This window comes from Chenopodium quinoa, unplaced genomic scaffold (assembly GCF_001683475.1).
Source record: "Chenopodium quinoa cultivar QQ74 unplaced genomic scaffold, ASM168347v1, whole genome shotgun sequence".
NCBI lineage: Eukaryota > Viridiplantae > Streptophyta > Magnoliopsida > Caryophyllales > Amaranthaceae > Chenopodium > Chenopodium quinoa.
The window spans coordinates 97,942-112,898 of NW_018743070.1; the positions used below are offsets into that span (position 1 = coordinate 97,942).

At 38.7% G+C, this 14,957-nt stretch overlaps 2 protein-coding genes and 1 long non-coding RNA gene across 3 annotated transcripts; 2 read left to right on the forward strand and 1 right to left on the reverse strand.

The window, feature by feature from the left end:
• Positions 1–51: 51 nt before the first annotated feature.
• On the forward strand, positions 52–910 carry LOC110731443. The gene is made up of 2 exons (XM_021911304.1): positions 52–376; positions 466–910. The coding sequence occupies exons 1-2, from the start codon at positions 56–58 to the stop codon at positions 691–693; spliced, it is 549 nt and encodes a 182-aa protein (XP_021766996.1). The 5' UTR covers positions 52–55; the 3' UTR covers positions 694–910.
• Positions 895–13,675, reverse strand: LOC110731442. The gene is made up of 3 exons (XM_021911303.1): positions 12,852–13,675; positions 10,541–12,732; positions 895–1,511 (listed from the first exon to the last, which is right to left on the reverse strand). The coding sequence occupies exons 1-3, from the start codon at positions 13,185–13,187 to the stop codon at positions 1,376–1,378; spliced, it is 2,664 nt and encodes an 887-aa protein (XP_021766995.1). The 5' UTR covers positions 13,188–13,675; the 3' UTR covers positions 895–1,375.
• Positions 1,518–10,152, forward strand: LOC110731444. The gene is made up of 4 exons (XR_002513305.1): positions 1,518–2,777; positions 3,095–3,976; positions 4,093–5,658; positions 5,742–10,152. It is a non-coding gene; the product is annotated as an uncharacterized LOC110731444 (long non-coding RNA).
• Positions 13,676–14,957: the final 1,282 nt, after the last annotated feature.

The following is a 14,957-nucleotide window of genomic DNA, read 5'->3' on the forward strand; positions in this document are numbered from 1 at the left end:
CCCCTATTACACTATGGACACTTACAGAGCAGCATATGAGCCTGAAATTCAACCTATGCCAGGCCCAAAGCATTGGGAGAGAGTGAACATGAGAGAGCCTCATCCACCAGCATTCAAACAGCAGCCTGGAAGACCTAAACAGAAGAAGAGGAAGCTGGAACCTGGGGAGGGAACATCTGCAACAGGAGGGGAGCAGGGAAGAAAGAGGAGGAAAAGTCAGTGTAGGATTTGTGGTGGATTTGGCCACTATCCCAAGACTTGCAAGGGCCCACATGAACCTGAACCAACTGAGCAGAGAACTGCAGGAAGGCCTCCTTTAAATTCACCTTGGGTAGTTGAGCAAAGGAAGAAGAGGGAGATCAAAGCTGCTAAGAAGGTATGCTGTTGGATTTAACTTTTCTTTTAAAATTTGTGATGAAATTGGATGTTGATACTTGTTTATTGGTATTTGTGTTTAATAAACAGAGTGCAATAGGGGCTGGTCCAAACAGCATTGGGAATAGTACTTTTCCCCAAGAGCAACCTGGCTGTGAACCATTGAGTAAGAGGAAAGGTTCACACAGTCAACAAGAGCAGCCACAAGCCAAGCATCACACCACCCCCTCTTCCAGCCAACCTGAACCCAATGCTACTGGAGTGCAGACAAGGAGGGCTAAGCTGCTGACTTCCAGACAAGGAGGGCTGACACAATGATGTTTGAATTGTTTTTCTGAACTTTAGTTGTTGGTTGTATTTTCTGAACAATCAGTTGCAATATTTGTAGCTTTACTTTTGGGTTTAGGACAAGGATCCTGTTTTGTTAAATTAATACTTTGCTTTAAGGCTTTACCAGCCAATTTTGTTAGGCACTGCAACAACAAATTTGATCAACAACTTAAATGCAATATCAACTACTTAGGTACTTACTTAATTCATTGCTTTCATAATTGTGTACATTATTTTGCTTGCAATAGTGGTTCACTGCCACTTATAAATCATTACATTACCATATTACTGTTTCATGCAATTACTAGCATTACAAGTTATACTTAATGCATTACAAACCCCCTAATAAGAAGGATCACTAATATGACCAAACTAATCCCAACACCAAGACTAAGAACAGAGTGATCCGATCTAGCATTCCTTCCATGCATCTCTCTGTTCATCTTGTTCCTGTCAGAGTTTAAAGCCTTGCATTTCATTTTCAGCCTGTCCACTTCATTCAGCAAACACCTCAACTGTCCACCAAGATCATCAACTTCCCTCTTGTAATCACTAATTTCCCCCTTCAACAGTTTCTTATCTAACAACAAATTGTTGATCACCTCTGTTTGCCAGGCTGTCCCATCTTGTTCATCTACCCATTCAAATGCTTTACAACCTCTGCTCTCAGTTACAGGATCGTAGAACTTGCATGTTCTGAACTTACGACCAGGGTTCTCCCTTGTCCAACTGGTAAGCTTTGCAAAGGGAACACCACATTTGCACTTCTTCTCCTTTGAAGGTGAGAAACTTGTAGAAGACATTTCCTGCACCAATTTGCGATCCATAATAAGCAAAACCATTCGTACTATGAAAAAAATACAATTGAACCAAGAGAATTAAACAATCACTCCTACAAATCAAAACCCCCAAATTATTTCTACAATGAACCCTAATTTCATTTTCTCGCAAATTACAGCATAATTAACACACAATGAACCCTAACTATTTACGAATTACATGACTATTGCCAGATACGACCTGAATTATGCATTTAAGTCAACAACATATAGATTAATTTACGCCTTATTTTTGAAAGATAAATTAGGGTTTCTAAAGTGCTATTGACGCAATTACCTGATTTGATATCTACGTCCCCCAAACAATGGTGGTAAAATCAAACAATTTCGCCAATTTGTTAGTCAGAATTCGCAAAATGTGAAGCAATTTTGTGTAATCAGCTCATCAATTCTACATTAGTGAAGGATGTCGTAAGTATATAAAGCAGTTTGGAAAATATAGCCGTTATTGTGGGCCCAGCTAACAGATCCTCTAACGTTGTTCCAATTTAGGTGGTGAAAGCAAAATTTTTATTTTTTAACAGGTGTTATAATTAAACTTCGAAATCTAAAGGTGTTAAAAACAAAATTAGGTCTTTTAACAGGTGTTTTTTTCTAATTTAGCCTTATTATTATGGCAGGAATTAGGAAGAAAAATGCTGATTATAGTATTACGATGAGAATATTAGCTAATTGAACGGTAATTTCCACTTTCGAGAGGTGGATTCTCTCCTAATATGAGCTTTCGAGAGGCTCATTATCTCCCAATAACAAACCACAACAATATTCAACATGATGATTATTCATCCTAATGAGCTTAGTTTTAAAAAGTGCGCCTAGGCGTAGCGAGGCGGCCATCAAATCGCCTCACAATTTTGTAGCGTGGCGAAGTTAAGGAGGCACGAGGCGTAGCGAGGCGGCCATCAAATCGCCTCGCAGCCTTGTAGCGTGGCGAAATTAAGGAGGCGCACGCCTCAAGGCTAAGGCGCTGAGGCATGAGGCGCTATGAGGCGACGCTTTCTAGATTTGAGGCGATTTTGAGACACGTGCTACCAAAAGTAATATTTTTTTAAAAAAAATACACAAACTTTAATTAAAGAAAAGGAAGAGAGAGAAAACATATCTATTTGAAAACTAAAACCCTAGCTTCCCGAAACCACCCAACTGATGTTGGGTTTCAGCCGTTTCTCGCCGGAAACCCGCCGATTCTCGCTGGAAACGACCCGAGCTGTGGTGGATCTCGCCGAGAACCAGGTTAGCTTGCTGTTCTTGTTATTTTATTCGTTTTTTTTGGAAATCTGTATGTCGTTTGTTGTATTTATCTTCTTACTGTGTTTTTTTTTTTGGGAACTCTGTATGTCGTTTGTTGTATATATCTTCTTACTGTGTTTTTTTTTTGGAACTCTGTATGTCGTTTGTTATATTTATCTTACTGTGTTTTTAAATTTTGTTTTTTATTTAGCATACTTGTATTTATCTTCTGTGTTCTGTTTTTTTTTTCCAGTTTATTTGTTTTTTTTTTTGTTTTTCTCAATTTATAATTTTATATTTATTTTGTTACTGTGTTCTAGGAACATGAATGAAGAGTCCCTTCCCTCCACCGGATCAGCCGGCTAGAAAATATGGAAAACCGAAACCTAATAATAGAGTTAATTGGCATTATAGTTTTTGTGGTAAAGTGACTACGGGAGGGGCACATCGTTTAAAACAACACTTAGTTGGTGGCTTTAGAAATGTCACTAAATGTCCCGAACATGTGAGGGACGAAGTTAAGACTTTTATGCTAAACAAAGTTCAAGAAAAAGTGGATAGTCAAATGATGTCAAGTATGTCCCAACTTGAAACGGATGATGTTGCTGAAGAATAGGAAGATGTTGTCACAAAACGTGAAAAAGTTGTTAAAAAACCTAGGCACAAAGGTCCTTTGGATATGTTTATCACTTCAACTCCTAAAGACGCAAGCCAGGAAGGAAAGGAAAGGAATTTTTGGTGCTTGTGATAATGAGTTAAGGGAGAAAACTTGTAGGACAATTGGTAAGTGGTTTTATGATGCGGGAATTCCACTCAATGCGGCTACCTATGCAATGATTGAAGCTATTGGTCAATATGGTCCCGGATTAAGACCACCAGTATGTATGAGCTTAGAGTTCCAATCATGAACAAAGAAGTGAAAGATGTTGAGATGCAAGTAGAGGAGAACAAGAAAGAGTGGGCAAGTAAAGGTTGTTCAATTTTATCCGATGGATGGCGTGATTCGGTTGTCCAAAAGGATATTATAAACTTTCTTGTCAATTCTCCTAAGGGTTTTGTGTTCATAAGATCCTTATATGTTTCATACGTTGTGAAAAATGCAGTGTTATTGTATAAACTTCTAGATAAGATGGTGGATGAAATTGGAGAGGAAAATGTTGTTCAAGATGTGACGGACAATGCATCCAATTATGTCAAAGCCGGTATGAATTAGTAAATAGTCTTGTCACTCTTATGATATGTTCAATTAAATTTTACTAATTGTTTTTCTTTGTGAGTTTTTATTTAATACTTTTTTTTTCCTTTTTGTGAATTGTAGGAAAAAAAAATTTGAATCTAAGAGACCTCATCTTTATTGGACTCCTTGTGGTGCTCATTGTATTGATTTGATGTTAGAAGACATTGGCACAACGTTACACGGTACGTGGGACGTTTTGGAACGTGGGATGGGAACGGGAACGGGGTATGTAGGGTAAAGAGTTCCCGAAACGTATGGCTCTAGTTCTTGAATTTTTTTTTAATTAGAATTTCTTTTTTTTTAGTAGACTTTTAAACGTATTGGACTTAAATTGGAAAGTAAGTACTTCTTAATCTACTGTTAAAAATAAATATTGTACACTACTATTAGTACATAACTAAAAACTAGGCACTAAAAATAAATAATAATAAAAGGAAAAGATAAACAGATGCACAATGAGGAAAAACTAGGCAGTAAAGATAAAATAATAGTAAAAAGAAAAGATAAATAAGGAAGGGTCCACCAGTTTGTGTTTTATTAATTAGGTTAGAGTCATTTACAGCCGTCAATGACCTTCTTCTTCCTTCTACACACTTCTTGCTTCATTTTCCTCCATTAATAAAACTTGAAGCTTTAATTAAATATAAAAAACTCAAGAAAATAGAATATTATTTCGCCTATAAATGGATACTCCATCAAACACAAACCAGAACGCGAACCACCACGAACCGGAACGAGTAAGTTCTGCGTTTCGGGACACGCGTCCTGGTTCACAGAACGCGCCATCGTCCCGCGTTCCGTGTATCAATGCATTGGCAAACTACCAAGAGTTTTGAATGCACTAAAGTAGTGCATGTTCATCAATGGCTATATTTATAGTCATACCTCTCTTGTGAACTTGATGAGGAAGTTCACATAACAAAGAAATTTGCATAGGCCATCAAATACTACGTTTGCAACATCTTTTATTACACTAGCTCAATTTCATAAGCAAAAAGGCAACTTGAGAAAGATGATAACCTCTCAAGAATGGAGTGCTTCCAAGTGGCAAAAAGAAGCAGGAGGAAAAAGAATTGCAACTTATATTTTGCAAGCAACCTTCTGGAAGAATGTGGTGTATGCTCTTACGCTAACAAGTCCCCTTGTTAAAGTGCTTAGACTTGTTGATGGGGAGAAAAAGCCTCCAATGGGATACATTTATGAGCTAAAGAGGCTGTAGCGAAGACTTTTGAATTAAGAGAAGAGCACTACATTAAGGTATTTGAGATCATTGATAAAAGGTGGGATAATCAACTTCATCATCCTTTGCATGCAGCGGGTTTTTATCTAAATCCGGAACTTCATTATGATCATTCCGCAAATGTAAATTGTGAGGAAGTTTTGAAAGGATTGAATGATTGTATTGAAAGGCTAGTTCCGGTTGTGGAAACTCAAGATAAAATACTTGCAGAGTTGGATGAATTTAAGAATGCTACCAGTCTCTTTGGTTGTACAATGGCAATTAGGCAAAGGAAGACCAAATCTCCGGCGGATTGGTGGTCGGCTTATGGTGGAACAACTCCTAATCTCCAAAAGTTTGCCACCAAAATTCTTAGCCTCACTTATAGGGCTACAGGTTGTGAAAGAAATTGGGGTGTTTTTCAACAGGTTTGTATCTTCTTTTTTATTGATTTACCTAATATGTTTTTATTTTATTACATTATATAGCTTATATTATTCTATTTTTACAGCTTCATTCTAAAAAGAGGCATCGATTGGCACAAAGTCGATTAAATGACATGGTTTATGTAAAGTATAATCATGCATTGCAACGGCAATACAAGAGGAAAGACACTATTGATCCCATTGTCTTAAATGAAATTGATGAAAGCAATGAGTGGCTACTTGGAAGAATGGAAGACGAGGCAGAGGAGAATGATTTTGTATTTGAAGGGGAGGACTTGACTTGGAGTACAGTTAGTAAAGCCTCCGAGCTAATGAACCTTTCTATGCTACTAGAGGAGCATCTAAAGTTGATAAAGGAAAGGGAATTGCTAGTGGCTCCATTTCTAAACCACGTCATTCAATTGTGATAGATGATGATGATAATGAGAATTATACTGATGAGATGGAAGAGGATGTTAGTGGAGGTGATTCTTATCAAGAAGAGGAGGATGTGCATGATGATTCATCGGATGAGGAGATGGATTGTTAGTGTCTTAGTATGCCATATAACACGCTTAAAGACCTACTATGTTTGCTTTTCTTTCTACTTGATTTACTTTTTATGTTGAATGTGTGATTTGCTTTTTAGTTAAAGAGTTTCATGCCATTAGCGTCTTTTAAGGGTATCTTGTAGTTCCTTTGTTAATTTATGCATTCATAATATGTTATTTTGATTATTTAAGGCTTATATCTTGGTATAGAAGTAATTTATAAGGCTTTGGGCACTTATGGTGCGCCTCGTATCCAAGAGGCGCGCGCCTCCGCTTTGCGCCTCGCGCTTAGGCTTCGAGGACCCTTTGCGCCTCGCGCTTTTTAAAACCAAGCTAATGAGGCCTATTTATAGAAAAACTCTCATAACAAACTCTAACTTATTCTCCAAGCTACTAATAATAGGTTATGACTAACATACCCTTCCCCTAATATTGATTCCTTGCACTTGCCACGTGTTTCATTTTAATTGGTCTGTTTCTTAAAAAATATATAAAAATAACAAAAAAAAATTATAAAAAAAAGAAAAGCGCCCTTCCCAATCCCCCACATGGACAATCTCCAGTGCCAGGCATTACACCCATCCCGCCTTCCCCGTTGAAAGCAGCTACCCTTCCCTTTCTCACAATAGAAACGGTGGAGGTGGGTTTCAAAGTGCATACAAGTGTAGGATTTCGATTCAGTGCGTAATTAAGTGTTCAAAAATGGGGTGAGATTTACTCCGGTGCGGTGGGTTTCAAACTTGGGTGGGATTTTTGGCCAATGTGCCGGTTTTCGGGATCTGGTGGGGATGGGGTTTTGGTTCGCGGCGTGGGAATCAGGTTGGGAGGGATGAAATTTTAGGGTGGGGATGAGTGTGGAGGTGGTTAATGTGTGCTTGTATTAGTAAGGGTTTCGGTATGGTTTTGTTTAATGATGGGGGTGGGTCTCAGCCAATTTAGTGGTAGGTGGGATTCTGGGTTAGGGGTTTCGAGGTGGGGAGGGTCAGATCATTCGATAGGTGCGGTTATTGAGATGGAGCCACGGAGGTTTGGTGGGGTTAGGATTTTGGGGTTGCAAAGTGGTAATGTTCAAGTAGTGCTCATGGTGGGTTATCCAAAGAAGAAGATGATGAGGTGGAAAAAGAAAGAATAAAGAATAAAATTATTTTGAAAAAAATAATAACTTGTTCAACAGGTAAAAAGGTTTATTTTGAGAGGATGGTGTTAAAAGGTGGGATTGTTTTGAGATTACTCAAAGGTAGGATTGTTTCCGGCAGAAATGTCAAAGGTGGGATATTCTTTTCCATTTTTCCTTTTATTTTAAGAAAAGATGGAGATGAAGCTGAAGTATGGCTACTGGCTCGCTATCAGGGAAGTGAATGAAGGTTAGAGATAACTCAGGCAAGGGTCTAAAAGACTCCAAGTGATTACTTTTACTTTTGAGTTTGGCCCTACCTAAGATAAACATAATGGGACAATTTTGTAGTAGAACGACAATAGTTAGGACTGATAATTTCAATTTTTCCTTTCGACATTACCACCCTTTTAAAGCTCTATAATACTACCCCTATGTGCTTCTCTGTGTTTATGTTTGTCCTACTTTGAGTAAAATCTGTTTTTACAGTTGGATTATATGATACTACCATCCTATGTGGATAGGTTTTTTTATCTTTTAAACAAATTATTTTTTTTCTTTTAATAAAAACAAGTTTATTTTAGTAGCTATAGTCCTAGTATAATTAGACTTCTACCAAGAATTGGTTTAAATGTCTATATTCATTATAGGCGTACGTTTTATTCTTTTTCCTTATGTGTTAAACTTTCCTAGGTTTATTTATATTAGTATAGGCGTGATTTGTAATATCTAAAAAGCTATTTTTCCTTTTTTTGTGTAATTATTTTGGCTAGGAACTTCAAAATCCAGAATATATTATTCCAAATTTAATTACTCTTGCTTTTATAAAACAAAGTTAGACCAAAATCCTTAATTTAGGCAAATTAAACAAAATTTAGAGAGTAACATTGAAGTTAATTTGTAAATACCCAAAGCCATTCCTAAATCGTGAGTAAAGCCCTAGGTCAGATTTAGAACCCTCAGTTTCCTTTTTTGCGAGTGAACCTTGAACACTTCCTGTGTGTTGTAATGGTGCTCGATCATCATCAACGCCAAACAGTCAACAACCTTAGCACTTTACATCCTTCAATCTCCCCCACATGCTCCTTCCCTTAAAAACCAAAAAAAAAAAAAAAAAAAAAAAAAAAAAAAAAAAAAAAAAAAAAAAAAAAAAAAAAAAAAAAAACCACTTTTTTTCTTACTCTCCGTAAGGCCGTAGAGCAGAGTTGTACAGTGAATAATAGTCTTTGCTATTAGTACTCCAACACATGATGCACATGTGAAATTGCTATGGTATAAGTCTTAATAGTCCAGACTCCAGAACTTTGGTATTAAATAGTTTTTACTGATTAAAAACTTCCACTTTCATGAATTATCAAATACAAAGTCACATAAGAATTTGCAACAAAAATCTCCCAATTCCCTTTCTAGTTTTAATCTTGTATGTAAGTTACAGATTTTGTTTTCTAAAGTGTGACACTCACACTAAGGGGTTAATTATCAAAGGGAAAGGGTATCATTCCCTTTATTGTTGTTTGTTTATCCGTTTTTGTCATTCTCTTTCCCCATATTTATTTTTGAGTTTACTCATTTTTATTCCCAATTGATTCCTCACCCCCCTAGCCTTTTGCATTCCCTTTCCCTAACCACCACTTCACCACCAGCCACCACCTTCTAACCTATCTCCACCACCTAGCCGCCCACCGACTCCCCCGGTAAACCCTCATCTCCCACGAAAATATTCCCCCACCACGACCACCCTCTCTTTCTCCTGTCCAGCCACCCCCCACAACGCCCATCGCCGCCCCTCCCCCACCCCTCGCCGCCCCCTCCTCTCCATCCCCCCCTCCAAAAACCAATTCCTAAAAACCCTCCCCCACCAACGTAAAAACCCTAAAACCCCCTCCACCACGGAAATTCCTTGCTCCAATTGAAAAAAAATTCCTTGGAGCCACCCACGGAAATCCATGAGGGGAGATATTCCAGTCTCCCTATAGAAGAGAGATCCGCCTTATAAATCATAACCTTCTAAGACCTCCTTCATGTCCACTGTCGCAATACCACAATTATTATACTACAAGCTCAATGAATCTTTTCATATTCAGTTCCGTAGAATAATAGTACAAGAAAAAATGAGGTCACATTTTAAGACCTTTAACAACATCAATTTGTTTCCTATGTCACCTTTCAAGAACAATACGCTAATCATGTTTAGTTGGCTTCAATAATTAGTCATAAGCTAACTTCCCCAAAAATTAAACAATGGTGAATTAGAAGATGATGAGTGACATTTATGCCACTATTTCACCTCTTTTTGCTAAGGATTGAAACACATTTGTCACTTGTTTGCGCCTTCTCTAGCTATTTTTACATTTTAGTTATATTTGCTTTTTCTCGTGTTTTTCCTCTTCTTTTAGCTTTTCTTGTGTTTTCTAGCTTTACTATCTTTGTTTTGTAGGTTTTTGGCACTTTAGGATGATGCTAGATGACCAATGTTTGGCTAAGGAGAGGAGAGATGCTGATTAGAGAGGGCGCGCTACCTCCCTATGGACTGCGAGCGCGGTAGTCCCAGCCGTAGGCGCGGAAAAAAAGAGTTTTGGAGTTTCCATTTGGAACCTGTAGAAGGCTGCCCGCGCCCCACACCACCGTGGACACGACATTACAGGCCGCGGGCGCGGTTACCTGATTTTGTCCTTAAATTGCTTGAAATTATTGTTGTGCACCTTTAATTCCATTACTTGAGTACTAAATTGGATGCATGGAAATGATCTAGTTTAGTGTTGATCTATTTCATCAATATGCTTGAACAATTGCATGGGAATGAATTATTTTGGTAGAATTTATATTCCTTGGCATATATCCATGTTAATCATCATTATTGTCTTAGTTGATCATGATTGGAACCCCCTCTACCTAGTGTTTTGATCTTATTTCCCTCAAATCTAGTATTTCATCTTTTTAGTTGTTTTAGTTTGATTTTACTTCATTTGCTTGCTTTTATCATTTGTGGTAGTAGGAGGGGCTGAGGGGGTAACTTGGCAATCACCGAAGTAAGGCGCAACAGAATCCCTCTCGCTTCAATGCGCCTTGAGCTTTTTTTATACATTGCTTGCAAGCGTTAACAAATTAATGCATGGTCAATCGCGTTGTTATAAGATAGGAAGAAAACATTTGGCTATAGCAAACAAGAACCAGACATAGACTGACATGGAAAAGAAGAATTAGATCACAGCACACATACCTAACCAAATCAGGACCCTCGCTTGGTGAAAATGCAACTGAGGCAGAACGATTTTGATGACTGAGCAGTCCAGCATTTAGGTCCAATGGCATCAGGTTGTTAGGGCCCACATAATTTGAATTTGTATTCAAGGAAAGCAAGTTTGATTCTGGTGTTTTAAAGGCTGCGACCGCATTGTCTTCACCAACTTGTGTACTCAAGGAGCTAACCATTACATTCCATGTATCAAATGGATCCCCATGCTCAACAGCTTTCTTGTCATCAGGTGCATTAGCTGAGCTAGGAAGATTTCCTTGCAAATTACTTAAGCTTGTAAAATCAGTCCATGCACCAAATGAATCATCATCTTCACGAGTGGATTCAGCATCATGTATCATAACTCCATCACAATGATGTCGATTGTCAGGTTGAATAGTGTACTGTTTACCGCTGTCACTAAATCCAGAAAACAAATCACCATCTTCACTGCTCAATTTATTTCCAGATGATCCTGCTCTAGCAACTTGTAGCTGCTGCTGTAAAACAGATCTTGCGACCCCACAATCACCCCATGAACTTAATGTGCTATTGTCATCAACCATTTTTAGACTGTTAGCTTTCTGGAAATCAGTCTGATCTGAACTGCTCTTGGTATCAATCGGTCCCAAAGAACTAATTCCTGTTGGAATTCCCGAGCTTCGGAAATCACTCCATGAGACAAATAGATTATCATCCTTGAAAACTGCTTGATCTTCTGTGGTTCTTGTATAGCTACTTTGATGCTGATTTGCATGACTAGATATCATACCAGGAAAGTCATTCCATAACCCAGGTGATATATTATCATTAGTAGTTCGCTTACTGTCAGGAAAACCACCAGATCGTGCTAAATAACTCCATGCATCAAGCGATTTATCATTCAACAGGGTCACTGAATCATTTTGATGACCGTTTCCCTTCGCATCTACCACTTTGAATCTGACAGCTTGCTCCTCTTTGTTCTCAACACCAAGTCCAGCAAAATCACTCCACAAGTCAAATGAATTACCAAATTCATTAGCACTCCCACTTACAGGTAACTTTCTTTCTCCGCCTTGCAACTGACCAAGTTCATTATTTACACCCAAATGCATATCATTACTCCATAAACCAGTTGAATGACCTTGATCAGATATATTATTCTGGGTCCTGTCTACATTGACACCTTGATATTCTGAGTGGGTACCATCCAAAGGAGCGAGATCACCTGTGCAAACATACTGCTTTGTTTTATTGATCTGAAGAGGAGTCTCTCCTCCAGTAATTGGTGATGTAAAATTGTTCCAAGCATTATCAGGATCTGTCAGAGAATTGTTAGGATGTTTGATATCTTTAGAAACCACGAAATCCGTAAAATCATCAAACGGATCAGATGTAACCAGCCCAACACTACTACCAATACCAGGCACAGTTGTACTGCTTGGTTCACATTGACTAACATTATCACTCGTAGACATCCTAAAATCCCCCCAGTCATCAAAAGATTCATCACCATCTCCCTTGTCAATATTAGGAGAATCATCTTTGACAGCAGGCCGTTGATCTGCTGGCAACCAATCAAAAGAAGCGTCGACTGACTCAGTGGCCTTTCCACCACCTTCAGCCACGAAATTTCCTTCAGATACCTTAGGGTTGAAAGGGGATTCAGACTTCGAATTACTCCAAAGATTTTTGCCAGAAGTAGTCAAATTACTTCCTGAAAAAGAATCAGCAATTGAGCTACTAGCTGATTTCTCATGTCCAGACTCTGGGAAGGAAGATTGAAACTCAGCCCCCCAATCAGAAAAGGACTCGTTGTTCTCACCCTCACCCTCACTAGACCTTAAAACAGCCTCAGTAGACTGAGTGTTTTCAAACAAACTAAGGCTCCTATCTCCTGAATTTCCACTATTTTCATTTCCTATTTTTCGACTCGTTACCATCTGTTCACTTCCAACACTAACTCCATGCTCAATACAATCTTGAGCTAAAATTTGTTCAATATCTACACCAACCAAGCTCAAAAATATTTTCCTAGGAAGCCGTTCTTCATTCCGCACACCGAACTCCCTCGAATCATTCAGCCCCTTTAGCTGGAGATCGAGATAATCCGATAACGAGATTTCCTCCTCTTTGAAAGAATTCCGACCTCTATTACCAGATTCATGATCACCAAGTGGTATTCCTACTTTTTCCTGCAACCCCATTTTCAATTATATAACTACATATTCACAATGCAATTTCAACACAATAACATCATACAAAAAAAACAAATTAACATCAACCAAAAATTAGAAAAACATAGTTTACTTACAAATCCATCCAAATCAAGCGACTTCAAAAACCATTGAAATGCGACAGTATTATTGAAACTAATTGGGTGACGGAGAATATCATGCAATTGGGTATGCCCACAATAAATGCAAGTGATTGATTCAGAACCTCGCAATAGCTCACCGCTGCAATTCTTACATCGCAAAGCATCAATAGAGGGATTCGATCCAGCAATAGCTTCTTCAAGAAACAAGGATAATTGCGGAGATTCAATTGAATGATCGTTGAAATCGAAAGAGTCGAAACCAGCTTCTTTCTTCAGCAAGATCTGAACTTGTTCAATTAGATTGTAGGATACAATGTAGTTGTTCTCCATTAGAGAGTTAATTTGAGAAGGATTGATAGTAATTCAAGGTTTATACATAGATGTTACGGCTTGAATTTCTTGGAAAATGATTGTTGTGAGAATTTACTCTAGGTTTGAAATTTGGGAATTTACTTGCCACTCACAGGAGGAGTGAGAAAAACGGTTGACAGGTAAAGATGACAATTTTATGGGTGATAACCAAGGGTAACTAGACCTGATCCATCTTGTAATAAAAAAAATAAAAAAAAATAAAAAAGACCTGATCCATGGCCGGGTTCGAGCCAGGTCGTTACAAAAAATTCTTTCTATATCTCGGGTCGGGTCGGGCCTACCTACAAGTAGACCTGGCAATCTTGACCCAGACCCGATGATTCGACCCGACCCATGACTCGAAATTGACTCATAAACATTGATCCGAAAATGACCCGAAAACCAAAATTGACTCGACCCGAGAATGGAGTTGATTAATCCTGACCTGACACCCGAACAAACCTGACCCAAAATTGATCCAAACTGTTTGACCCAAACAAATCTGATACCTGAAATGTCTCGAACTAACAGGTTGGATCAGTTTCGGGTCAATCAGTTTCAGGCATGGTTCGGGTCAGGGTCGGGTCAATTTGGGTTTTGGGTGGGTCAGGTTCGGGTCAATGATTATTCGATTCGGGTCGGGTATCGGGTAAACGCTTCGGTCGGGTAAGCTTGGGTCGGGTTAAAATCGGGTCAGGACAATTTGGGTCGGATCAATCTTTGAGTACAATTGTCTAGTCAAGTTATAGACAGGTCATATTTGGGTCGAAACTTTAAGGCAAGGCATCATGCTCATATAGTTAAATTTATTATTGTTATTGTTATAATTTTTTGAAATTTTAGAAAATAACACCACAAAATAACCCAAATTGTGATTATAACACTACCCAAAAAAAAAATAATAAAATAAAATAAAATTATAACACCACCTACAAACTCAAAAAATTGATTTCACCACCAGTTGCTAACGCCATCCAATAAACCGTTAATGGGCCCCACACTGTATACATATCAGTTAACTATTAGATAAAAAAAGAAAAATAAAAAATGAAAAACCTTAAAATCTTAACCCAACCGCCACCTTCACCACCAGCGTCGGTTCCCTCTGGCCTGACCGCCGTCACCCCAACCCCCGCTGTCGTCTGCCCCAGACGACCACCCTCGACCGAAGAAACCAGCCAAGCTGACCACCTAAACGACGCACCACAACATACCCAGCCACAACCTCGCCCCCAATTCAATTTGGTTTCGGCGACGAATCTGGGTAAGGCGCTTTTGGATTTAGGTGAGGGTGACTGTTTTGACGACAGGTTTGTGTAAGGCAGTTTTTGGGTTATGGTGAGGGTTTCGGTGATGGATCTGGGTAAGGGAGAGGAGTTTGGTGGTAGGAGACTGACGATGGAGTTCTGACGCCTTGGGTTTACGCCGTAGGGTGGTGTTCGGGGAGTGGGAAGGCAAGAATGGGTGGTCGGGCTGGTTTTCATTGGTTTTGGTGGGGGCAGGGGTTGCCGACAACCTAGGTTAGGGTGTCGGCGGCTAGGCAGGTGGCTCCAGCGATGGGGCTAACTGGGTTAGGGGATAGATTTTTTATAAAAAAAAACTTTCTTTGTTTTTTATTTTAATTTTTTAAAGCAATAGATCATTAACATGTGTCAATTATAGGCCCACTTAACGGTTTTTTAGATGGAAACTAGTGGTGAAATCAAAATTTAAGTTATTTTATGGTGTTATAATAAAAGTATTTTTTGT

Coding starts and splice junctions, on each gene's coding strand:
- LOC110731443 (XM_021911304.1), top strand. CDS start 56: ATGCCAGGCCCAAAGCATTGGGAGAGAGTGAACATGAGAGAGCCTCAT. Junction 377..465: donor AGATCAAAGCTGCTAAGAAG/GTATGCTGTTGG, acceptor TTTAATAAACAG/AGTGCAATAGGGGCTGGTCC.
- LOC110731442 (XM_021911303.1), bottom strand. CDS start 13,187: ATGGAGAACAACTACATTGTATCCTACAATCTAATTGAACAAGTTCAG. Junction 12,733..12,851: donor CGCTTGATTTGGATGGATTT/GTAAGTAAACTA, acceptor ATGGGGTTGCAG/GAAAAAGTAGGAATACCACT. Junction 1,512..10,540: donor GAGGGTCCTGATTTGGTTAG/GTATGTGTGCTG, acceptor AAATTGGTGCAG/GAAATGTCTTCTACAAGTTT.